Consider the following 26,212-nt stretch of genomic DNA (forward strand, 5'->3'; position numbering starts at 1 on the left):
TTTTATTTTATTTTATTATGGAAATATTTTAAAAGAAAAGTGTGTTTCAATATTATATACAGAGATTTATATTGTTAATTTAAAAAAATGGCATAATATATTCTAATTAATATGCTTCATAGGTGTGTTTTCCCTTGTTCAGATTTTTTTCCAACATCATTATCAATTAATATCACTTAATATCATATTGCAAATGCAATTTCTATGCTCTGATATCAATTACACATAAAGGAAAATCCATCTATTGGGGGTCTCGAGTGCCGGTCCCGAGCTCACATACATCAGGAAGGGCATCCGGTGTAAAAACGAAGCCATGTGATTGGTTGAAACTGCAATACTATCATAAACAATAATTATGATTCTTGATGTTACTTTCCCTATCCGTCGTACACAAAAGCAGGATTTGGCTTAATTCGTCTGACCATCAACACTTCCCACCCAGGCACACCACCCCTGAAAAGGCATCCTGCCCTCCTTCATCTCCACCCACCCTCCCTCCCTCCATCCTTCCATTCTCACATGCAAGTGTGTGGTTTGGAGCTGCATGCTCACTGTCCCGAAACATGATGAACCATTCCCCCCATGGGAATTCTTTCTCCTGGCGGTGAAGTCGTGTCAGCTCCCTTTTGTGTCCTTTAGAAAACTACATCCGCGGCAGCAGCAGCAGCAGCAGCAGAAGAAGAAGAAGAAGATGCTTCCTCAAGACAATGCAAGGAAAAGCTCTCCTTTAACTCCACGTCCATCGCAACTTCGAGATACGGTACTTTAGCTTTTTCTTCTACCTGGATGCTGTGGAGCTGTTATGGTCCTTGCCTTTCTCTCCGCTATCCTCCCGCCGTCAGTCACATTCATATTCCCGACGTGGGTGAAGTCATCTCTGACTGTGTTATGATCGTCGGAGCCACACTTGACCCCTCGGAGGACTTCCCAGGCAAAACAAAGGGATTAACGCTCAACTTTCACCGTGCCCTTGCTGTGAGTATTTGCTATTCTTGAAGTTTATCATTTTATTATTATATATCATTGTGTGTCATAGTGTCAGGAAAACTTGGATAATGATTAATAATGCACTTGATGATGACTGCTCAAAGGCTTTGACCTGGATTGCATTGAAGTGCATGTCTGAGAGGTCTCGGCATGTATTTTTAATGTGCACTTTTACCTCATTGGATGCTGACGGAAAACGTGCGTGTGTGAGCGTGAACACTTGCTGTACATTTATAATAATAATGCACGCACAGCAAAACACACTAATATACTAATATTTCTGCACATAGATTGTGCTTTAAATGCATGCAGTCACATGTTCATCTACGCGGCTTATGTTTGGTAATTAAATTTGTGCCAAATACCCCCCCCCCACAACTAATTGAAAACAATGACGCCTGATTGAAGAAAGTCCCATAAGTCCTCATGAATCATTTTGCACCCAATGAAAAGCTCTTTCTAATCCAATTTCTAATATATACGTATATCACTATATTGACAGTTACTATGGCACCCATTATGTCATTGTATGGTCATATCACATGGTTGCATTATATTATATTATATTATAATATAATAAATTATTATTATATTATTATTATATTATATATTATTATATGGTGCATTATAAAAAAAACAAAAAAACATACAAAAAAACCTTAAACTGTATTATTTCTGTTTGTAAATAAACATGAGACTCACTCAGGAACGAATTAAAAAGTGGTAGTGCGCCAAAGAAAAGGAAAGTCATTATAAATTTTTTTCAGAGAGAAGACCCGCCCACCAATATTGACCACTCCTTTTAATATTGCTCATTGATTTATTAGTTACAAGGCAATCTGGGAGAAGAACGCCATCTTTGTTTGATTCTGGTGTTTGATATATTAATTCATGTATTATTTTGTCCTTCATGTCATATCACCTTGTACAAAATAAATAAATAAAATAATTAATTAATTAAAATAAAATAAAATAAAATAAAATAAAATAAAATAAAATAAAATAAAATAAAATAAAATAAAATAAAATAAAAAATTCACCAACAGAAAAAAAACTATAACTATATTAGGAAAGCAGGAAGTGAACAAATGTAACAATTACTGATTGTAAAAGTACCAGATGGAGGGGTAGGATTTAATAAGCTTTGCTTCTTCCTACTCCTTTTGGACATGTGGAACTGTGAACTGATTATGTGATGCATTCAATTGTAATCTGATGCATGTTCAAATGGAATAATACCATTTCAAAAAATTAAAAACCAAAAAAAAATTTTCATTAAACTTTAAAAATAAAATAAAATAAATTTTAATTATATTAGAAAGCAGGAAGTGAACAAATGTAACACTTACTGATTGTAAAAGTACCAGATGGAGGGGTAGGATTTAATAAGCTTTGCTTCTTCCTACTCCTTTTGGACATGTGGAACTGTGAACTGATGATGTGATGCATTCAATTGTAATCTGATGCATGTTCAAATGAAATAAAACCATTACCATTACCATAAGGTAATACATAAATGCATGTTATGGGGCAGGGACACAAGAGCCAGAGGCACAAACACACAGCCAGACACACACTCATATTTAGAAAGTGACTCACAGCAGATTGTTATCGCAACGAAGAGGGACATTAAGGAAACCTTATAGCTGCTCATACATCGGAACTCAACTATACCCTGAAGCGTTTGCTAAAACTGTACAGTAAGGGCTTATTATTGCTTTTAAACATGTATGTCAAATGCTGTGAGTAAAAATATCAACAATTTTAATAAGTCGGGGGACTTCAGACAAGAAAAAAAACATGTTCATTAGCATCTTTATCACGAGTCAGCATTCGCAATCCTGTATGTATTATTATTTCAACTAGGGATGTCCGATATTGGCTTTTTTGACGAAAACCGATATGCCGATATTGTTTAACACTCAATTTCCGATATTGATATAGTATGTAACAAGACATATTTCCTGTGGTGAAATGAATACATAATACATTAATATCATTTTTTTTTTGATGGGGATCTATATTGTATCTATATTGTATTGTATATAAATCTACCCATATTGCATTTTTATGCTGATTTCGGACCGATAATTATCGGTACCGCTAATTATTGGACATCCCTAATTTTAACATTTTTTAACTTGAAAACCCACCAGGCTGCACAACGGCCGAGCGGTTAGCATGCTAAGAGACCCGGGTTTGATTCCACCCTCGGCCATCTCTGTGTGGAGTTTTGTGTAGGTTTTCTCCGGGTACTCCGGTTTCCTCCCACATTCCGAAAACATGCTAGGTTAATTAGCGACTCCAAATTGTCCATAGGTATGAATGTGAGTGTGAATGGTTGTTTGTCTATATGTGCCCTGTGATTGGCTGGCCACCGGTCAGTCCAGGGTGTACCTCGCCTCTCGCCCGAAGACAGCTGGGATAGGCTCCAGCACTCCCCGCGACCTTCGTGAGGATGTGTGTGTCTACCAACCTGATGGTTCGATCCCCAGTCAAGGTTATTCTAAAATATTTCAACATTTCAGCTGCACGGTGGTGGAGTGGTTAGCGACCCCCGTGAGGATAAGTGGTAGAAAATGAATGAACTAATTAATTGTCTTTTTTCACACACCTCATTCATTCATTCATTGAGTTTCTATGCCCCTGAATCCTTATTAGGGTTGCTGGGAGTATGCTGGAGCCTAGCCTAGCTGACTTTGGGCAAGAGTCCATTAATGTTCTCCGATTTTGGATCAACATTTGCAATAAGAATGTTGTCATTATTAGATTAGATTCACCTCTAGAATCCTTTTTGTATATGTTACATTTCACCTGTTTTACCCAGGTTCCAGGCTAATGCTAATGCCTGTTTGGGTATTTTCTAGGGTTGAATGATTTTCTCTCCATTTTGATGTCATTTAAATTCGGTGTACAAACTGCTGTGTCGTGTTCTTAATAAGCGATTTTAACCACAAAACAACAGGGAATATTTTAAGTTAATATTAACATCAAAAATTGTTGGGTTTCATCCATGCAAGAGGAGCAGATTCTCCAATATGACATCCTGGCAGTATACTGTACACCTGAATATTGCATTAGTACCATATGCATAAGTAATGGTTAATTTCCCCTTTCCAAGTCATGCTAAAGTGATGGCTTCCCGCAGGTCTTGTAGGCATAATCATAATCGGCGTGCTAATCAAATGTGTGTGGCATTTGTGCAAGAAAGGACATACGATTAGAGAGGGGAAAAAGAAGAAGGGATTAGAAAAAGGCAAGTCGGTGCAGTTAAAGGACACGGTGTACGTGTGTGATGCAGTAAGAATCCCTGAGGTGTTTGGCACAGCGCTTACTGCGTGCTGCAGCCAGCCCACTGACCCATGGTGAGCACTTGTGGACACACTATGTGACAATGGGGGGCGCAGAGTAGCGAGCGCTAGGTGTCGTCAAGGGTGCTGCTGTTTGTTGATTGGTCGATGGAATATTTTGGTTAGTGTACTTGTTTTGTTGGCGTCAAAAATGTATGCACAAATGCACAAACAAGCCATAGTTTTGATAAAGAAGGCGAAAAAGACTATTGAATTCAAGAACTAACTCATAGCAAAACACTAAGGTGGTGTTCGTCTTCAATCAGTCAAGTGATGCAAAATCTTCATTTATCACTTTCAATTGTTTTCTGTGTCTTTGCATTATTTCTTATGGGAAAAATGTATTTGATTAAAGTAAGTTTTGGTTAGTGTCTATATGTGCCCTGTGATTGGCTGGCGACCAGTCCAGGGTGTACCCCGCCTCTCGCCCGAAGAAATGAATGAATGAATGAAGTTTTGGTTAGAGTCCGTTTGAAAGGGATGTATGCACAAATGAACCTGTTTACATGACCGAACAAGCCGAACGTGAGACAGACTATTGAATTCAAGAACTAACTCATAGCAAAACACTAAGGTGGTGTTCGTCTTCAATCAATCAAGTGATGCAAAATCTTCATTTATCACTTTCATATACATTTCAAATTGTTTTCTGTGTCTTTGTATTATTTCTTATGGGAAAAAATGTATTTGATTAAAATAAGTTTTGGTTAGTGTCTATATGTGCCCTGTGATTGGCTGGCGACCAGTCCAGGGTGTACCCCGCCTCTCGCCCGAAGATAGCTGGGATAGGCTCCAGCACCCCCGCGACCCTTGTGAGGAAAAAGCGGCAGAAAATGAATGAATGAATGAAGTTTTGGTTAGAGTCCGTTTGAAAGGGATGTATGCACAAATGAACCTGTTTACATGACCGAACAAGCCGAACGTGAGAAAGACTATTGAATTCAAGAACTAACTCATAGCAAAACACTAAGGTGGTGTTCGTCTTCAATCAATCAAGTGATGCAAAATCTTCATTTATCACTTTCATATACATTTCAAATTGTTTTCTGAGTATTTGCATTATTTCTTATGGGGAAAATGTATTTGATTAAAATAAGTTTTGGTTAGTGTCTATATGTGCCCTGTGATTGGCTGGCGACCAGTCCAGGGTGTACCCCGCCTCTCGCCCGAAGATAGCTGGGATAGGCTCCAGCACCTCCACGACCCTTGTGAGGAAAAAGCGGTAGAAAATGAATGAATGAATGAAGTTTTGGTTAGAGTCCGTTTGAAAGGGATGTATGCACAAATTAACCTGTTTACATGACCGAACAAGCCGAACGTGAGAAAGACTATTGAATTCAAGAACTAACTCATAGCAAAACACTAAGGTGGTGTTCGTCTTCAATCAATCAAGTGATGCAAAATCTTCATTTATCACTTTCATATACATTTCAAATTATTTTCTGTGTCTTTGCATTATTTCTTATGAAAAAAATGTATTTGATTAAAATACGTTTTGGTTAGAGTCCGTTTGAAAGGGATTAATGACGCTAAGCAAGGTTTCAACATACTTCTGTGGAAAAATTGTGTTACTGTCTCTTGTCCTTATTTGTGGTTTCTACTTATTTAAAACCCGGCAAAGCATGCTGGGGAATGTGTGGCCGTGGGCTTCCCAGCATGCATTGCAAGCTATGAATTAGTATAAAACTGTTCTGTTTTGCATGTACAGTGTATTAATTTGTAAGTGTGTACAGTATTACAATAGTCCGTGTGGTACTGACTACTTCCTGTGCATCTACTGATGCTTAGTAAACAATGAAAAAAGGTAGAAATATTTTTTTTTCTGATAAAAGATGGCAGTCTAAACTTTTTTTTGATAGTATTTACAGTATATATCCTTGTCGTAGTGATCTGCTCGATTCCATTTTTTAAATTGTTCTTTGAGGCACAAGCACCAGTATTGTGGTGGCACATGTGGTCAGCGAGGGTTTGATTCTCGGCCAGTGCCCCAAAACCCAGCCACTGGAACTCTCCAGTGCGGGTCTCAATGTTGTGTCATGGCATCCGAATTAGCATCTAAACCAGAATTTGGGACCTCACAGTCCAATAAATCCTAGTGATGATGGTGCAGATCTTCTCCAAATGGAGGAAAATCCTTCTTGTGTGACGCATCCCTCATAGTCCTCTGCTCCATATATCACCTGGGAACCAGGTTCCACTCCTCTTATGACCATGCACTGAATTTCTACTATTGGATGTAGAAAATGGGAATATGCATAGAGGAGGTGCATCACCATCATCATCATCGTCATCGTCACACATGGCTGTGCGCTAAATCATTCATTCACAAGGCGAGGATTTGTTACACAATCCCTCCAAAAAGATGACAAACTGAGTCATAAAACGCCTCAGCGGACGTCTTTCTGCAGCAGGACCTAACCGCTCTTTCGATTAACGCATCAAAGCTGCCTCGGATGTGCTGATAGTTGGCACGATATATGGCGAACGATTGCCCGACGCAGGCTTGAATGGCGACATTGGCACCTATCTGACCTGGCACTATAGCGGCTGTGGAGCCAATCATCTCTAACACTTTAGCACCGACCTTCATTTATCCGAATATAGTTAGCTACACAGCATGGCAAAGCAACGCAAAAAACAATCAAGTCATTATTACTCGTTCTGATGATACGCCCTCATATGCGATTATTAAGGGATCGGATTTGACTCTACTGGATCATATATCTTTCCTCAAGCACCAGTGTGTGGGATTATGTGCACGCTATTATGTCAATTAAAAAGGCAAGCAATTGACATGATTATGTTGGATTGCCTTTATTATGAGCACATTACTCCTGATGTGCTCTTTCATCTGGGAAATTAGGGGGTTTACATTAATATTGTTACGTATTGGCTGTTGTTAGGAGAAAAAAAATGTATTTTTGTATTTTTATTTTTTTAGAAACAGCCCTACACAATACATCATCAATTAAAATTATTATAAAATTATTATAATAATTATTAAAAATTATTACAATTACTATTAAAAATATTTAAAATTATTATTAAAATTATTGTAATTATTATATTTATTATAATGATATAATATAATTATTATAATTATTATCAATTATTATACATCAAGTAAAAACTTTATTTTTATTTGTAAATAAACACGAGACTCACTCAGGAACGAATTAAAAAGTGGTAGTGCGCCAAAGAAAAGGAAAGCCATTATAAAAATTTCTCAGAGAGAAGACCCGCCCACCAATATTGACCACTCCTTTGAATATTGCGCATTGATTTATTAGTTACAAGGCAATCTGGGAGATGAACGCCATCTTTGTTTGATTCTGGTGTTTGATATTTTAATTCATGTATTATTTTGTCCTTCGTGTCATATCACCTCGTACTTCGGTACGCAGCAAAAAAATAACAAAAATTAAATTAAATTAAATTAAATTAAATTAAATTAAATTAAATTAAATTAAATTAAATTAAATTAAATTAAATTAAATTAAATTAAATTAAATTAAATTAAATTAAATTAAATTAAAAATTCAACAGAAAAAAAAACTTAAACTGTATTATGGAAAGCAGGAAGTGAACAAATGTAACTGATTGTTACTGATTGTAAACATACCAGATGGAGGGCTAGGATTTAATAAGCTTTGCTTCTTCCTACTCCTTTTGGACATGTGGAACTGTGAACTGATTATGGGATGCATTCAATTGTAATCTGATGCATGTTCAAATGTAATAAAACCATTACCATTACCATTGCCATTACCATTACCATTACCATTACCATTACCATTACCATGTGTTCTGTGTAAGTGTGTTAATTTAGGTATAAATTCTGACTTATTAAATCTCAGTATAGTGAATGAAGACTGCAAAACATTTTGATCTTTTTCCTCCTATAAAGTCGAATTTCTCTGAGGGGAAAAAAAAGCAGTCTAATGATGAGCGATTGGAGCAATGTGATGTGAAATGTTGTACAACAAGGTGAGGGACATTCCACTTCCTACTGAAGGAACCCTCCAGTGATTGGAATGTTATTTGTGTGAGCCCAAGGCAGCTGCTGGAGCTGTCAAAAGAATGCTGATGCACGAGGAAGTCATTTGTCAGGTCGGAATGTTACGGCTAAAGCCATGCATTGGGACAGATCCCCCGCATTGGAGGCTCTTCTCGCATCGTAAATAATGAAATAAACAAAGAAAAGTCTGCCATCTTGTCACAAGATTAATGCCAATTGCTGTTATCGTCTGCTGTCATTTTCTTAGGGACGCATCAGTGTAGCATCCATTGGCTCGATGATAATAATACACAAGGTACACGACTGAATGTTCACGTTTTGGTTCCCAAGTGAACCAGATGCCATATGATAGCCTCGGGGTGAGAGTTATTAAAGGTTGGCCTCGGTTGGAACACCGACACAAATATTCATCTTGTGATGAAGATATAGGTCTTTATACCTGGTGGAAATTTGAATATGCAAATTCAGAAAGCCTACAACATTAATAACAGTCCCAAGACTTGAGGTTTTTGTAGGGCAAACTTTAATTGCATGAGCTGACCTTCAACCATGATAAATGCAGACTTCACATGGAAAGGTTTCAGGTGGCCCTCTGCTGGTCATTGATGGTATTTTACATTTGCAGCTTTTCAGATACATGTACAGCAGGGGTCTCAAACTCAATTTAACTGGGGGGCCACTGGAGCTAGGGTCTGGGCCGCATCAGGTTTTCCAAAAAAAAACCCAACACATTTATTAAAAACAAAAAAATGTAAAAAACTTTGCTTTGGTTCCGATGTTCTACAAGAAAAGCTCTGATAAAACATTCCACTGATCTCAAATATCTTAATTTTTATTTTTCTGTACAAAATAAGATGAAAAATAAATAAACAAATCAAGAATAAAGAAAATCAATCAGTAATAAATAAATATAATAATAACAATAAAACGGCAAATAATAAAAACTCAAGAAACCACATATAGTTGGTGGGTAGACAAATTATTTTTTTCATATTAAAATGAACAAAGCATTATTAGAGCCCTGTAGACATGACAAAACACGACTATAGTCACATTTATACTCTTTTTATTTACAACATATTGCGCAACTGCAGGGTCTTGAGACACATGCTAACTCGCAAACTAGAGCGCTATAGCGACCTAAACGGTAGCCTTCAAGTTATTTCCTTTAAACTTAAATAGCCAAAAACGTACCACTTCCACACGGATAGGGAGGATAACTATTAACAGTTATTTAACCTTTAACATGAACATGAATCAAACGTAATAATTTTTTCTGGGTACATGATACCATACAGCATCCATATCAAACTTGCGCGGGCCGCGCTAACATTAAACATTCATATCAAGGCGGGGACCTCAAACTAGTGTCCGGCGGGCCACATTTGGCCCGCGGGCCGCGTGTTTGAGACCCCTGATGTACAGTATCAGTTTAATAAAAAGTTGTATTTGTTTTAAATGATGCGACTTATGTACGTTTTTTCTGATTAATTATGTATTTTTGGCCTTGTGCGACTTATAGTCCAGAAAATACGGTATTATAAGATGACATTAGCTACCGTAAAACATGATATTCTTTAGATTACCTTTACAGATTGGGTCTGGAACCAATTAACCACGATAAGTCTAATCGCTTATTAATGGATGACGAGCGCTAATATTAGAGTGTAAAAATAAGCTAAATCACTCGTTACTTTAGTGACACGTGATGGACGTGATATTAAGTCGTCACATAAGTCGGTCTAAAACATTTAGAACTGAAGAGTCATAGTTGAAAATGAATTGTCGCAGAGATGCTCTTCTGCCTTGTGACTATTCTCAAGGTACCCTTGAGCAAGGCTGATTACTTCTTCTTTATCTTTTCCAGCAAATGCGTTGTCCAATGGTGGGACGCCACTGAGACCAGGACCATGGATGGGGAGTGCGCACTAAATGCCACAGCAAACACCAGCACCAAGGACATCCAACTGGTCACTCATAGTCTTTGGGAGGTGATCACCATAGCAACCGTGTCGGCCATCGTCAGCCTGATCACCATAGTGGGCAATGTCCTGGTGATGCTCTCGTTCAAAGTCAACAGCCAACTGAAAACGGTCAACAATTACTACTTGCTCAGTCTGGCGGCCGCAGATCTCATCATCGGCGTCTTCTCCATGAATTTGTACACCTCCTACATTCTGATGGGTTACTGGGCCTTAGGGAATCTATCCTGCGACTTGTGGTTGGCCGTAGACTACGTGGCCAGTAACGCTTCCGTCATGAACCTGCTGGTGATCAGTTTTGACAGATACTTCTCCATCACCAGGCCTCTGACCTACAGAGCCAAACGGACTCCTAAACGCGCCGGCGTTATGATAGGTTTGGCTTGGATGGTGTCTCTGGTTTTGTGGGCACCGCCGATTCTATGCTGGCAGTACTTTGTAGGGAAAAGAACCGTCCCGGAGAGACAATGCCAGATTCAGTTCTTCTCAGAACCCATAATAACGTTCGGAACAGCGATAGCAGCGTTTTACATCCCCGTGTCAGTCATGACCATCCTCTACTGTCGGATCTACAAAGAAACCGAAAAAAGGACCAAAGATTTAGCCGAACTTCAGGGAGCAAATCAGACCGCAGAGCCTGACGCTAACCAACCTCGAATTATCCGCTCATGTTTCAGCTGTAAGCTAAGTTCTACATCGCGTGACCGCAATCAAGCGTCGTGGTCTTCCTCCAGCAGGAGCAACGCTGCCAAGTCCACAGCGTCCATCAACGAGGAATGGTCCAAAGCCGGTCAGGTTAGCAACTACAACAGCTACGCTTCCTCAGAAGACGAAGATAAGTCCGTGTCTCCCGGGACCGTGCGGCCTCCGTTCGGGAACCGAGTCCGCGAGAGCGGTAAAAGTGCAGCGGCGAGCGAGCATCTCAGCAGCTACGACGAAGACATCTTCTTCCAAACGCCGCCCAAGAGCAGCACATGCACTTCCTACAAGTTCAAACCCGCCGCCAAAGATACTCTGGTGGCACATCACAGCAAAAACGGCGCCACCAAAACCGCATTCTCTTCAGCCGAGTCCATGAACGCACCGCAGTCCATGTCCAAACCAATGGATTCTACACTGAAGAACCACATCACCAAGAGGAAACGAATGGTACTGATCAAAGAGAAGAAGGCGGCTCAGACTCTCAGCGCCATTTTGCTGGCCTTCATCCTGACGTGGACGCCTTATAACATCATGGTGCTCATTTCCACCTTCTGCTCCGACTGCATCCCGCTCTCCCTCTGGCACCTCGGATACTGGCTGTGCTACGTCAACAGCACCGTCAACCCCATGTGCTACGCACTCTGCAACAAGACTTTCCAAAAAACCTTCCGCATGCTTTTACTCTGCCGGTGGAAGAAGAAAAGAGTTGAGGAGAAACTTTATTGGTACGGACAAAATCCAATGGTCGCCACCAAAATGACTTAAACGATATCAGCAATATAAGTGTAAATATTCTTAAAGTTTATTCCCGCATGCAGACACAGAAACATTATTCCACCCAATTCCAGGTGCATCATTTGTTAAAAAATCGGAATGATTTCAAGTGTGATTACTCGCATTAAACAAACTCTACTGTGTTTTAGCCTTTAATAGTCCCATATTGTGTGTTTACTTTTTTTTTAATGACGTGATAACAGGAATTTAACCCTATAAAAAACTTATAGTGAAGAGATGTCAAAGTGGTCTCTACTCAAGTTCCGTATTCAGGAATTAATCTGTCCTGACACTAGCTAAAGGTGGCACTTCACTGAGGACTGTTTTATTTAAAAAAAAAAAATGGTAATGGTAATGAACGTGCATCAGATTACAAGTGAATGCATCACATAATCAGTTCACAGTTCCACATGTCCAAAAGGAGTAGGAAGAAGAAAAGCTTATTAAATCCTACCCCTCCATCTGGTACTTTTATAATCAGTAACTGTTACATTTGTTCACTTCCTGCTTTCATAATATAATTTAAGTTTTTTTTTTAATTATTATTTTGTATTTTTATTTATTTTTTTGGTCACATACCGAAGTACAAGACTCTTCATCCTTGTATTTAGCAAACATCAACTCAATAACTTACTGCTTTCCTAATATAATTTATAGTTTTTTTTTAATTTTAATTTTAATTTTAATTTTAATTTTAATTTTAATTTTAATTTTAATTTTAATTTTAATTTTAATTTTAATTTTAATTTTAATTTTAATTTTAATTTTAATTTTAATTTTAATTTGTGGTGCACAGTGGACATGTTTGCTGCCCTACTCCGCCCCGATGCAAGCAGACTGTAACGTAATTTTAATTTTAATTTTAATTTTAATTTTAATTTTAATTTTAATTTTAATTTTAATTTTAATTTTAATTTTAATTTTAATTTTAATTTTAATTTTAATTTTAATTTTAATTTTAATTTTAATTTTAATTTTAATTTTTTTGAACTTGCTTTCCAAGAGGACGTAATGTCTGTTTTGGTCGAGTAGTTTGTAAAATAAATTACCCGAAATTCTACCGCTTATCCTCACAAGGGTCGCAGGGGGTGCTGGAGCCTATCCCAGCCTGTCTTCAGGCGAGAGGCGGGGTACACCCTGGACTGGTGGCCAGCCAATCACAGGGCACATATAGACAAACAACCATTCACACTCACATTCATACCTATGGATAATTTGGAGTCGCTAATTAACCTAGCATGTTTTTGGAATGTGGGAGGAAACCGGAGTGCCCGGAGAAAACCCACGCATGCACGGGGAGAACATGCAAACTCCACACAGAGATGGCCAAGGGTGGGATGGTCTCGGTGCCAAATGTGTAAATGTGCAAATACCAACAACACTAAATTCATCACATAGCAACTTAACACCCAAAAGGTGCACCTGATACAAACATGTATCAGGTACACCCTGGACTGGTGGCCAGCCAATCACAGGGCACATATAGACAAACAACCATTCACACTCACATTCATATACCTATGGACAATTTGGAGTCGCTAATTAACCTAGCATGTTTTGGGAATGTGAGAGGAAACCGGAGTACCCGGAGAAAACCCACACATGCAAACTCCACACAGAGATGGCCGATGGTGGAATTGAACACCGGTCTCCTAGCTGTGAGACCTGCATGCTAACCACTCGACCACCGTGCAGCCAAGACTTTATAATTAATGCTTGTAATATACTGATATTACATATAATACAAGGAAAATTGTGACTTTTTTCAGTATTTTTTGATCTTTTCCAGCCATTTTGAAATACATTTAGTTGATTGAATGCATTCCACATTTAGACGTCGATTGTCCTCACAGCTCCTCCCTTTGGCAGCCTCCTCTGTGGGTGACTTCACCAGTGTCTGATGGTCTCACCATCATCCACGCATACTTGCACAGTCTCTCCTTGTTGCAGTCCTTTTGCCAGTAGATGACGTTCCTGCGGTTGAGATTGGCACCCGCGCACGCGTCGTACCACCAACCCCCACCGGCCACCCCCTGGAACGTCAACTTGGCGCAATTCTGGAAGTAGTTATCATTGTCTCTGTCCTGAGTGGTGAACTTCTGGTTGTCGTGAAGGTAGTTCTCCGTGTCCTGGGTGAGGGCATCCACGGCGGTGCCCTGGAACAACCCCAACCTCAGCCTGTAAGCCGCTGACTCATCCTCCACCAGAAAAGGGTCGTATTCGCCCGTCTTTGTGACAGCGTCTCGGTCCACTAGTTTAACTCCCAGCGTGTAGCGCCCTGGGCCTCCTGTGAGTTGATGGAGGTATTCGTTTCCGAGCCAGTGATCTCCCGTGACTTCGCCGAAGCCGTGTTTGTAGTCAGTCCACACGCGGTCAAAATTGACGCTGCTGTTAACGGTGATGTGCTGCACAATAGTCCAACCTCCTTCTTGCATGGCACAATAAACCACAATGGGGGTGTCCCCGGGTTGGATTAAGTAGACCCCATCTCTTGCATGACCTGAGGAGGTCACCAGCATTTTATGACAGTCTCTTGGCAGCACTGTGGACACAAACATAGCATCGTTTATCCTCTGAACATAGCACACATGCAATAAAAAGTGGATGTTATTTTCACTCGTGACTAATAACTTGATTTTTTTAACTTTAATAACAATTTAGAGTGGAGGCCTCACAGACCAGAGTTCAATTCCAGGCCCCCGAGTCGTAGTTTGCCCACCCCTGTTGTAGACGGATGGCACATGGACCGTGGAAGAATCCATTACATTTTGATGAGGATCTAGCTAAAGGTGGGCTGCACGGTGGATGAGTGGAGGCCTCACAGCTAAGAGACCCGAGTTCAATTCCACACTCGGCTATCTCTGTGTGGAGTTTGCATGTTCTCCCCGTCCGGGTACTGCGGTTTCCTCCCACATTCCAAAAACATGCTAGGTTAATTAGCGACTCCAAATTGTCCATAGGTATGAATGTGAGTGTGAATGGTTGTTTGTCTATATGTGCCCTGTGATTGGCTGGCCACCAGTCCAGGGTGTACCCCGCCTCTCGCCCAGAAGACAGCTGGGATAGGCTCCAGCACCCCCCGCGACTTTTGTGAGGATGTGTGTGTCTACCAACTTGATGGTTCGATCCCCAGTCACGGTTATTCTAGAATATTTCAACATTCCGCATGCACGGTGGTTGAGTGGTTAGTGCGCAGATGTCACAGCTAGGAGACCAGAGTTCAATTCCACCCTCGGCCATCTCTGTGTGGAGTTTGCATGTTCTCCCCGTGCATGCGTGGGTTTTCTAAGGGTACTTTGGTTTCCTCCCACATTCCAAAAACATGCTGGGTTAATTAGCGACTCCAAATTGTCCATAGGTATGAATGTGAGTGTGAATGGTTGTTTGTCTATATGTGCCCTGTGATTGGCTGGCGACCAGCCCTCGCCCGAAGACAGCTGGGATAGGCTCCAGCACCCCCGCGACTCTCGTGAGGAAAAAGTGGTAGAAAATGAATGAATGAATGAACTATAAAAGCAATCTTCACTCACTAAATGTACTGCAAAAAAGGTCAGTAAGGATAATTCATAATGCCGCCTACAGAGAACATTCTAACTCCTTACTTCTAAAATCACAAATACTTCAACTTGCTGATATAGTTCATCTTCAAACAGCTAAAATAATGCATATGGCTAAAAACAACCAATTAGCTAAAAATGTCATCCAATCCAAACTCTTGCCCGAAGACTGCTGGGGTAGGCTCCAGCACCCCCTATTACCCTCGTGAGGATAAGCGGTAGAAAATGAATGAATGAACAATTTGTGCCACATTGACCAAACAGAACCAATGTTGTAATAGCAGTCAACCAGCATTAATATGACAATAATATATATATATATATATGACAATAATATGACAATAATACTGTATATCGAGTGTAATACATATTTCACATTGACAACTGGGTATCGCAACCAAGATTTTAAAGCGCATTCAGAGGTAGATGAATCTACTGTAGTTCTGACCACTCAATTACTACCAACTTATGGAGTTAAAAACTACAACCATGGCCGACCATGTGAATAATTCAATAGAGTCATAAAGTCATTAAGGGACCAAACAGTGGAATTTGACCATCACACATATCAGAGCTGATGACCAGGAAGGAAAAGTCTACCAAGAAGTACTTCACATTGCTGTTAAATGGAAATATAATAGTTGTAAGTACTCTACAATTAAATAACTACCATAATATTTGGGTTTTACTCACTTAATACTTTAATAATCAAGTTCAAGTCCGGCACATAAACATACTGTACCTCTCATTCCCTGGTTCAGGACTACATTGTGCTGATCTGAGGGTAGGAGATGCAGGTTCCCCGCTTGGAGGAGCTCCATGTTGACTCCATGCAGACTCAGCATGAGCAGAAGTCGCACAAACCAAAATTCAAATATCATCCTTGTCCTGCCAAGAAGTTTAAAAAACCTTAAAAAGGTTAAGAACCCATCCAAGAACACCCCGAAGATCTTACCTCCACTTGGGTCACAACACTGTAAAAGTATCACCTTATCTTCTTCCTGATTTAATCAAGTACAAATAAATAGATGGAGTTGTTCTTGTTAGAGAACAACAACGGTTCCTTGACAGGCTCCTCCCCCTTTCAGTCTCAGCTGGACTTCAGCCTCGACTTCACATCACGATGGCAGACGCCAAACCTTCGTCTTATCTGTGTCAAGTCAGATAAAACCACATGTGAGATGAGTCCACTCGTATCTGTGCCTGACTCAAATCTCAAACCTCATTAAGACTGAAGTCCGGCTGAGAGTCCGGGTATTCCGGTTTCCTCCCACATTCCAAAAACATGCTAGGTTAATTAGCGACTCCAAATTGTCCATAGGTATGAATGTGAGTGTGAATGGTTGTTTGTCTATATGTGCCCTGTGATTGGCTGGCCACCCGTGTAGGTGGGTGTACCCCACCTCTCGCCCAAAGACAGCTGGGATAGGCTCCAGCACCCCCGTGACCCTCATGAGGGTGTCAACAACCTGATGGTTCGATCCCCAGTCAAGGTTATTTTAGAGTATTTCAGCATTCCGGCTGCACGGCGGATGAGTGGTTAGCATCAGGCCTCACAACTAGGAGACCCGAGTTCAATTCCACCCTCGGCCATCTCTGTGTGGAGTTTAGGTACTCCGGTTTCATCCCACATTGTCCATAGGTATGAATGTGAGTGTGAATGGTTGTTTGTCTATATGTGCCCTGTGATTGGCTGGCCACCCGTGTAGGTGGGTGTACCCCGCCTCTCGCCCAAAGACAGCTGGGATAGGCTCCAGCACCCCCGCGACCCTCATGAGGGTGTCAACAACCTGATGGTTCGATCCCCAGTCAAGGTTATTTTAGAATATTTCAGCATTCCGGCTGCGCGGCGGACGAGTGGTTAGCACCCAGGCCTCACAGCTAGTACACCAGAGTTCAATTCCAGGCCCCTGGGTCGTAGTTTGCCCACCCCATGTTGTAGACGGATGACACATGGACCGTGGAAGAATCCATTACATTTTGATGAGGATTTGGATAAAGGTGTGCTGCACGGCGGTTGAGTGGAGGCCTCACAGCTAGGAGACCCGAGTTCAATTCCACCCTCGGCCATCTCTGTGTGGAGTTTGCATGTTTTTTCCAGGTACTCCGGTTTCCTCCCACATTCCAAAAACATGCTAGGTTAATTAGCGACTCCAAATTGTCCATAGGTATGAATGTGAGTGTGAATGGTTGTTTGTCTATATGTGCCCTGTGATTGGCTGGAAATAATGTAGAACCAGTATTCCAGATGAAATACAACTGAAATCATCAATAACTATTTTATTGTTTATTGCTGGGAACACTATAAAAATATATTCCTATGGGCCATAAACTGGGACAACAGAATTATACTTTTCTTTGCACTTATATACCGTATTTTCTGGACTATAAGTCGCTCCGGAGTATAAGTCGCACAAGGCCAAAAATGCATAATTAGGTAGAAAAAAAACATACTTTTTTTTACAAACTACTTGACCAAAACAGACATTACGTCATCTTGGAAGGCAAGTAAAAAATAATAAATGAAAGAAAAAAAAAAATTAAATTAATAAAATAAAGTTAAAAAAAAACTTGAATTGTATTATGAAAGCAGGAAGTGAACAAATGTAACAGTTACTGATTATAAAAGTACCAGATGGAGGGGTAGGATTTAATAAGCTTTGCTTCTTCCTACTCCTTTTGGACATGTGGAACTGTGAACTGATTATGTGATGCATTCAATTGTAATCTGATGCATGTTCAAATGAAATTAAACCATTAAAAAAAATTATAAATATATAAAAAATTAAAAAAAATTTTTTTTAATTAAATTTAAAAAATAAATATAATTTAACAGTTTCTGTTTGTAAAAGTACCAGATGGAGGGGTAGGATTTAATAAGCTTTGCTTCTTCCTACTCCTTTTGGACATGTGGAACTGTGAACTGATTATGTGATGCATTCAATTGTAATCTGATGCATGTTCAGATGAAATAAAACCATTAAAAAAATTTTTAAAAAATATAAAAAATTTAAAACATTTTAATTAATTAAAAAAATAAATATTTTTAATTAAATAAAAAAAAACTAAAATTATATTAGGAAGGCAGGAAGTGAACAAATTTCACTCAATTGTAATCTGATGCATGATCAAATGAAATAAAACTATTACCATTACCATTAATAAGTCGCTCTGGAGTATAAGTCGCAGGAACAGCCAACCTATGAAAAAAAGTGTGACTTATAGTCCGGAAAATACGGTATTAACTTATATATCATACAGTTTATGAATCAATTGTTACTCCTTATTAATTGAAACCACACAATGTCAGAACCTTAAAATATGGATTTTCTGTTTCCTTATTCCTAATGGACGTCAGGTAAGTTGAGACAGGAAGGAGTCAATAGCCTGTAAAGAAAATAGTGTTTACCTTCAGGTAGGATAGTAAAATGACCATAAACGCATCATCACTCACCTTCGCCGATTCCCCAGCAGCCCCGGGCAACGACTTCAGTTGAGGCTCCTGATGCCATAACTCCAGCAACTGCTGATTGAAGACCTGAAAGTTTCTGCAACCGATGAAATACAGTGTGACTCGCTTAGAAACCCCACGTTCAAACCCCAAAGTTTCAAAAAATGAAGTTTGCGCATTTGAAATTGAGCCCTGAAAGAAGTTTGGGATGGGCTCTGAATGCTCGCTCTGCTGCACTGTTGTGTCTTGGGAGTGTGACCAATCACAGCGGAGTGGGCGTGACTAAAGGCGGGCCGTGGGTGGAATAAATTAATTTAAAACAGACTGATCTGGAAGATCTAGAAAGGGTTATTGTGTGTAGCTACAATATGTGCTTTCACTGTTAAGCCCTCCATAAAAGTAGCTTCCACACACACAAATAATTACATCACTTTTCTTATATTTACTTTGTAAATCACCTTTACAAGACCAAGAAATATTTCAATATTGAACAAAGCAAAATTTGTTAATTTTGTTAAAAAAATTTAAAATTTAAAATTTAAAATTTAAAATTTAAAATTTAAAATTTAAAATTTAAAATTTAAAATTTAAAATTTAAAATTTAAAATTTAAAATTTAAAATTTAAAATTTAAAATTTAAAATTTAAAATTTAAAATATTATGAAAGCAGGAAGTGAACAAATGTAACAGTTACTGATTGTAAAAGTACCAGATGGAGGGGTAGCATTTAATAAGCTTTGCTTCTTCCTACTCCTTTTGGACCTGTGGAACTGTGAACTGTAATCTGATGCATGTTCAAATGAAATAAAACCATTAAAAAATTAATAAAAAAAATTTAATTAAGTAAAAAAAACTTTAACTGTATTAGGAAAGCAGGAAGTTAACAAATGTAACAGCTACTGATTATTGAATAATAATAAAATGTTACATTTTAAATAAAAAAAATTGTTGTTTAAATGTTAAATGTTAAATGTTAAATTTTAAATGTTAAATGTTAAATTTTAAATTTTAAATTTTAAATTTTAAATTTTAAATTTTAAATTTTAAATTTTAAATTTTAAATTTTAAATTTTAAATTTTAAATTTTAAATTTTAAATTTTAAATTTTAAATTTTAAATTTTAAATTTTAAATAAAAAACTTAAATCACAATAGAAAGGCAGGAAGTGAACAAATGTAACAGTTACTGATTATAAAAGTACCAGATGGAGGGGTAGGATTTAATAAGCTTTGCTTCTTCCTACTCCTTTTGGACATGTGGAACTGTGAACTGATTATGGGATGCATTCAATTGTAATCTGATGCATGTTCAAATGAAATAAAACCATTACCATTAGCAAAATAAAATAAGTTTACCTATCAAAAGGAAGCTCAGTGGATCCAGGGCCGCCACTTGCTTTAAGCTGTTGCCTCCATCGTTTCACAACAGAATGGAGCCACATCAAACCAAGGATGACGTACCTGCGTTATAAAAACTTACATTCACTTTGCAATTACGCAATCAATGAACTCAACTTACCCTTCATATGGCCTGATGAGGACATTGTGAACCAATGGGAACATGTCCACACAAAAGCCGATACTAATACTGGAAGACTCATCCTCCAGGCTGCAGAAAAGATTGAACTAAAATCACATTTATTTAGCATGTAGTCATTGTTACTCCATGTTGGTCGTGTCTTTACCTTTTGATGATGAGAGGCAGAATGTCAACAAAGACGGCGGTATCTTGGATTCTGTTTTGCAGCAATAAAAATAGCATGACGTTATCTAGGTTTTTGATAAAAGAAAATATATAAAATACCTCAGGAAGTACGTTAGCATCTCTCCAAAATGTCTCTGCCACAGTGTGAAGGCCACTTTGAGTCTCAGGTTCCTTCCGAGGAGCACCTCGGTTATTAGGATGTGATCACTCGTAGGCTGGAGAAAAAAAGAAAATAAAAAAATTAAAATTAAAATTAAAATTAAAATTAAAATTAAAATTAAAATTAAAATTAAAATTAAAATTAAAATTAAAATTAAAATTAAAATTAAAATTAAAATTAAAATTAAAATTAAAATTAAAATTAAAATTAAAATTTATTATTGTTATTATTATTATTTAAAAAAAAATAATAAGCTTGGTTATTAGGATGTGATCACTCATAGGCTGGAGAACGTTAAAGTTTGAAATAAATTAAAATTAAAATTAAAATTAAAATTAAAATTAAAATTAAAATTAAAATTAAAATTAAAATTAAAATTAAAATTAAAATTAAAATTAAAATTAAAATTAAAATTATTATATTTTTGTATTAAAATTATTATTATTTTATTTTTGTATTAAAATTAAAATAAAAATGTATTATATTATTATTATTTAAATAAAAAAATAAATTATTAATAATAATAATAATAATAATAATAATAATAATAATAAGCACCTTGGTTATTAGGATGTGATCACTCGTAGGCTGGAGAATGTTAAAGTTTGAAATAAATAAATAAAACAAATTAAAATTAAAATTAAAATTAAAATTAAAATTAAAATTAAAATTTAAATTAAAATTAAAATTAAAATTAAAATTAAAATTAAAATTAAAATTAAAATTAAAATTAAAATTAAAATTAAAATTAAAATTAAAATTAAAATTTATTATTGTTATTATTATTATTTAAAAAAAATAATAAGCACCTCGGTTATTAGGATGTGATCACTCGTAGGCTGGAGAACGTTAAAGTTTGAAAAAAATTAAAATTAAAATTAAAATTAAAATTAAAATTAAAATTAAAATTAAAATTAAAATTAAAATTAAAATTAAAATTAAAATTAAAATTAAAATTAAAATTAAAATTAAAATTAAAATTAAAATTAAAATTAAAATTAAAATTAAAATTAAAATTATTATTATTTTATTTTTGTATTAAAATTAAAATTAAAATTATTATTATTTTATTTTTGTATTAAAATTAAAATAAAAATGTATTATTATTATTATTATTTAAATAAAAAAATAAATTATTAATAATAATAATAATAATAATAATAAGCACCTTGGTTATTAGGATGTGATCACTCGTAGGCTGGAGAACGTTAAAGTTTGAAATAAATAAATAAAACAAATTAAAATTAAAATTAAAATTAAAATTAAAATTAAAATTAAAATTAAAATTAAAATTAAAATTAAAATTAAAATTAAAATTAAAATTAAAATTAAAATTAAAATTAAAATTAAAATTATTTTTTAAATTAAAATTAAAATGTATTATTATTATTATTTTTCAAATTTAAATTTACATATAAAATAATAATAATAATAATAATATCACTTTAGTGGTATATCTGACCTCGGTTGGTTTCAAGTAGTCAGCCTCCTCTGTATTGTTTATATCTGCTGTCATCTCCCGCTGAATATCTGTCGTCATGTTTGTCTCCCTGTTTGCCGCATCATGAGTCCTGCCTGTGCCAGATGGTTTCTTCCGTGCCGCCGTCACATGTCGCGTCTTCCTCTTACACGACACCACTCGTTTTACTCTGGCTGTAGTGCTGAAAAGACCGCTTTACTCCAATTATGTCAATTAAACTAACATGGTGTACGTACCTCTTTTTGGTGAGCTCTTCCTTTTTCATGTAATCTGTCTACAAATGAACAAAAACGCTTTGTACTGCTACGGAAAATTGAGGACAAAATTCAGGAAAAACTAACCTTTTTCTTCCCATGAGAATAGCTGACTGTGTACTGGGTGGACTCATCATGAGGTTGGTCTTCCCCGCTGGAGACCATTTTGCTTAAAAGCAGAAGAAATCAAACAAAAACGTGTAAAAGTGCTCATGGGTACAACGTCTCTGGACTTTTTAGATGAGATTTGTGGGTCAAGTCGGACTCAAGACGGATACGCAATCCCAACTAGCTAGCTATGGAATTGTACCAAATGTTCTGCTCAAATTTAGTACTGTATTTTAAGGACTATAAGTCGCATTTTTTTCATAGGTTGGCCGTTCCTGCGACTTATACTCCAGAGCGACTTATACATGAAAAAAGTGTTCATGTTACATAAACACTGGACACCTTTTCTGTTCATGTTTTTTTTATTTTTTTCTACTTAATTATGTATTTTTGGCCTTTTACGACTTATACTCCAGAGTGACTTATATTCCAGATAATACGGTATATAATTCTGAACATACAGTAGCTATACAGTGAAAATAAAAAGCCCAGTCCTGTATAATATAATGGAACAATGCATTTTTTTCAATGTAATTGTGCATTTTTGACCTTGTACGACTTATACTCCAGAGCGACTTATATTCTAGATAATACGGTATATAATTCTGAACATACAGTGGCTATGAAGTGAAAATAAAAAGCCCATTCCTGTGTAATATGATAGAACAATGCATTTTTTTGAGTTTTTTTTCTCCAAAATTATGCATTTTTGGCCTTGTGCGACTTATACTCCAGAGCGACTTATATTCTAGATAATACGGTATATAATTCTGAACATACAGTAGCTATAAAGTGAAAATAAAAAACCCTGTCCTGTATAATATGATGGAATAATGCATTTTTTTCCACCTAATTATGCATTTTTGACCTTGTGCGACTTATACTTCGGAGCGACTTATATTCCAGATAATACGGTATATAATTCTGAACATACAGTGGCTATGAAGTGAAAATATAAAGCCCATTCCTGTGTAATATGATAGAACAATGCATTTTTTTGCGTTTTTTTTCTCCAAAATTCTGCATTTTTGGCCTTGTGCGACTTACACTACAGAGCGACTTATATTCTAGATAATACGGTATATAATTCTGAACATACAGTAGCTATAAAGTGAAAATAAAAAACCCTGTCCTGTATAATATGATGGAATAATGCATTTTTTTCCACCTAATTATGCATTTTTGACCTTGTGCGACTTATACTTCGGAGCGACTTATATTCCAGATAATACAGTATATAATTCTGAACATACAGTGGCTTGTGCGACTTATACTTCAGAGCGACTTATATTCCAGATAATACGGTATATAATTCTGAACATACAGTAGCTATAAAGTGAAAATAAAAAACCCATTCCTGTGTAATATGATAGAACAATGCATTTTTTTCCACCTAATTATGCATTTTTGACCTTGTGCGACTTATACTTTGGAGCGACTTATATTCCAGATAATACGGTATATAATTGTGAACATACAGTAATGGCTATAAAGTGAAAATAAAAAACCCAGCCTTATATAATATGACGGAACGATGCATTATTATAAGGAAACAATGTACCAAACACAAATGATCAAACTAATCATCAATAAATGTCTCCTAAAACTGTCATCTTTTTGTCAACATGTTTGTTTCCACCGACGAGGACGATATCGTGTCCTGATATCGTGTCCCTGTCAGGTATTGAAATAAGACATTTTCCCAGTAAAGACGAATGGCAGCAAATTTCCTTGAAACGTCAATGTGATGTTCCACTAATTCCACAGTGACAGACGATATAAACCGACCGCTTTTAGCTGCTAATTTCCTGATGCTGAAAGGTGAGACTCTGAGTCGTGTTGCCACAAACAGTCAAAGAATTAAAAAAATATATTCATATAATAAATCCCAATAGCACATCGGAAAACCTCCCAGCTGCCGTGGGTGATATTTGGGGAGGAAAGTCTTGTCTTAATTTCAATATCATTTTTCCTAAAACAAGCATCATTAATGCTAATGGATTCAGCAAAATATTATCGCCATGACTCATTCATGCTGTGTTTTCATTTTACTTATGCTAATATTAATATCAATACCAAGAGTCAGTTCTTTCCGCACTTTTTCCGAGATGTGCACCAAAATGGGAGCTTCTGGTTTCATGTTTATCACACCTACACAAGTTTTTTTTTTTTTTTTAGAAATTATATAACCAGCGTATGACACTTATTTTGCTATTTAAGTGATATATATATATATATATATATATATATATATATATAAGGTGGCGTAGTGGTTAGCACATCTGCCTCATCGTCAAAAGAGCCAGTTCCAATTTCCATCGGAACGTCTTCTGGTACGTATTTATATCTTCTCTACATGCTTGGATGGCGTTTCTGCCGGTACCGACTCTTCCGGAACTGTCCAAAAATATTGGAGACTAAATTGTCCATAGTTGGGAATGTGGATGGTTGATTCCCGATACAATATTTGTCAAAATTATTATGATTTTTAATGTGAGTGTGAATGGTTGTTTGTCTATATGTGCCCTGTGATTGGCTGGCCACCAGTCCAGGGTGTACCCCGCCTCTCGCCCCGAAGACAGCTGGGATAGGCTCCAGCACCCATCACGACCCTCGTGAGGATAAGCGGTAGAAAATGAATGAATGAATGAATGAACAATTTAGAGTGTAGGCTGCACGGTGGTTGAGTGGTTAGCGCGCAGATGTCACAGCTAGGTGACCCGAGTCCAATCCCACCCTCGGCTATCTCTGTGTGGAGTTTACATGTTCTCCCCGTCCGGGTACTCCGGTTTCCTCCCACATTCCAAAAACATGCTAGGTTAATTAGCGACTCCAAATTGTCCATAGGTATGAATGTGAGTGTGAATGGTTGTTTGTCTATATGTGCCCTGTGATTGGCTGGCCACCAGTCCAGGGTGTACCCCGCCTCTCGCCCAAAGACAGCTGGGATAGGCTCCAGCACCTCCTGCGACCTTCATCAGGATGTGTGTGTCTACCAACCTGATGGTTCGATCCCCAGTGAAGGTTATTCTAGAATATTTCAACATTCCTGCTGCACGGCGGGTGAGTGGTTAGCGTGCTGACCTCACAGCTAGGAGACCCGAGTTCAATTCCACCCTCAGCCATCTCTGTGTGGAGTTTTGTGTGGGTTTTCTCCGGGTACAAAAACATGCTAGGTTAATTAGCGACTCCAAATTGTCCATAGGTATGAATGTGAGTGTGAATGGTTGTTTGTCTATATGTGCCCTGTGATTGGCTGGCCACCAGTCCAGGGTGTACCCCGCCTCTCGCCCAAAGACAGCTGGGATAGGCTCCAGCACCCCCCACAACCCCTGCGGTAGAAAATGAATGAATGAATGAGTTCTCCTCCTATTTTGTGTGGAAGTGGTAACTTTTTGACTTCTTATTTTGTCTTTCCCAACCCTGGGCCATCTCTGTGTGGAGTTTGCATGTTCTCCCCGTGCATGCGTGGGTTTTCTCCGGGTACTCCGGTTTCCTCCCACATTCCAAAAACATGCTAGGTTAATTAGCGACTCCAAATTGTCCATAGGTATGAATGTGAGTGTGAATGGTTGTTTGTCTATATGTGCCCTGTGATTGGCTGGCCACCAGTCCAGGGTGTACGATGCCGAGACAGAACATCTTACCAAATGTATAGCCTCCTACTGTAATCCGGACTCATACC

The 26,212-nt window shown here is 37.4% G+C and overlaps 3 protein-coding genes across 6 annotated transcripts in view; 1 reads left to right on the forward strand and 2 right to left on the reverse strand.

The window, feature by feature from the left end:
- The first annotated feature begins 237 nt into the window (after positions 1–237).
- On the forward strand, positions 238–12,138 carry chrm5a (cholinergic receptor, muscarinic 5a). The gene is made up of 2 exons (XM_078795978.1): positions 238–975; positions 10,223–12,138. The coding sequence occupies exon 2, from the start codon at positions 10,266–10,268 to the stop codon at positions 11,802–11,804; it is 1,539 nt and encodes a 512-aa protein (XP_078652104.1). The 5' UTR covers positions 238–975; positions 10,223–10,265; the 3' UTR covers positions 11,805–12,138.
- Positions 12,139–13,158: 1,020 nt separating this feature from the next.
- LOC131140613 (fibrinogen-like protein 1-like protein) lies at positions 13,159–16,490 on the reverse strand. The gene is made up of 3 exons (XM_078795979.1): positions 16,360–16,490; positions 16,113–16,258; positions 13,159–14,355 (listed from the first exon to the last, which is right to left on the reverse strand). The coding sequence occupies exons 2-3, from the start codon at positions 16,249–16,251 to the stop codon at positions 13,661–13,663; spliced, it is 834 nt and encodes a 277-aa protein (XP_078652105.1). The 5' UTR covers positions 16,252–16,258; positions 16,360–16,490; the 3' UTR covers positions 13,159–13,660.
- LOC131140612 (KATNB1-like protein 1) overlaps positions 16,448–26,212 on the reverse strand; it is a 50,130-nt gene continuing 40,365 nt past the window's right edge. Inside the window, exons 2-11 of one of the 4 annotated variants that reach the window (XM_078795981.1) lie at positions 22,507–22,588; positions 22,402–22,439; positions 22,148–22,346; positions 20,625–20,740; positions 20,506–20,556; positions 20,340–20,429; positions 20,177–20,281; positions 18,825–18,918; positions 18,684–18,757; positions 16,448–16,520 (exon numbers count right to left, since the gene is read on the reverse strand). In XM_078795981.1, coding sequence (XP_078652107.1) covers positions 18,725–18,757; positions 18,825–18,918; positions 20,177–20,281; positions 20,340–20,429; positions 20,506–20,556; positions 20,625–20,740; positions 22,148–22,346; positions 22,402–22,439; positions 22,507–22,584 — 804 coding nt within the window. In that variant the 5' untranslated portion in view covers positions 22,585–22,588 and the 3' untranslated portion in view covers positions 16,448–16,520; positions 18,684–18,724. Of the gene's footprint in view, positions 16,521–17,258; positions 18,758–18,824; positions 18,919–20,176; positions 20,282–20,339; positions 20,430–20,505; positions 20,557–20,624; positions 20,741–22,147; positions 22,347–22,401; positions 22,440–22,506; positions 22,790–26,212 lie in introns of those variants that run through there. The other 3 variants (XM_058091203.2, XM_078795980.1, XM_078795982.1) reach the window with 3 other exon arrangements.

The sequence above is a fragment of the Doryrhamphus excisus genome, linkage group LG14, assembly GCF_037039965.1.
Source record: "Doryrhamphus excisus strain RoL-2023G ecotype Guam linkage group LG14, RoL_Dexc_Guam_v1.1, whole genome shotgun sequence".
Taxonomy (NCBI): domain Eukaryota; kingdom Metazoa; phylum Chordata; class Actinopteri; order Syngnathiformes; family Syngnathidae; genus Doryrhamphus; species Doryrhamphus excisus.

Excerpts from the sequence above, each read along its gene's own strand:
- chrm5a (XM_078795978.1), top strand. The coding sequence starts at position 10,266 with ATGGATGGGGAGTGCGCACTAAATGCCACAGCAAACACCAGCACCAAG.
- LOC131140613 (XM_078795979.1), bottom strand. The coding sequence starts at position 16,251 with ATGATATTTGAATTTTGGTTTGTGCGACTTCTGCTCATGCTGAGTCTG. Across the intron at positions 14,356-16,112 it reads CCTGAACCAGGGAATGAGAG|TGCTGCCAAGAGACTGTCAT; the intron begins GTACAGTATGTT and ends TTGTGTCCACAG.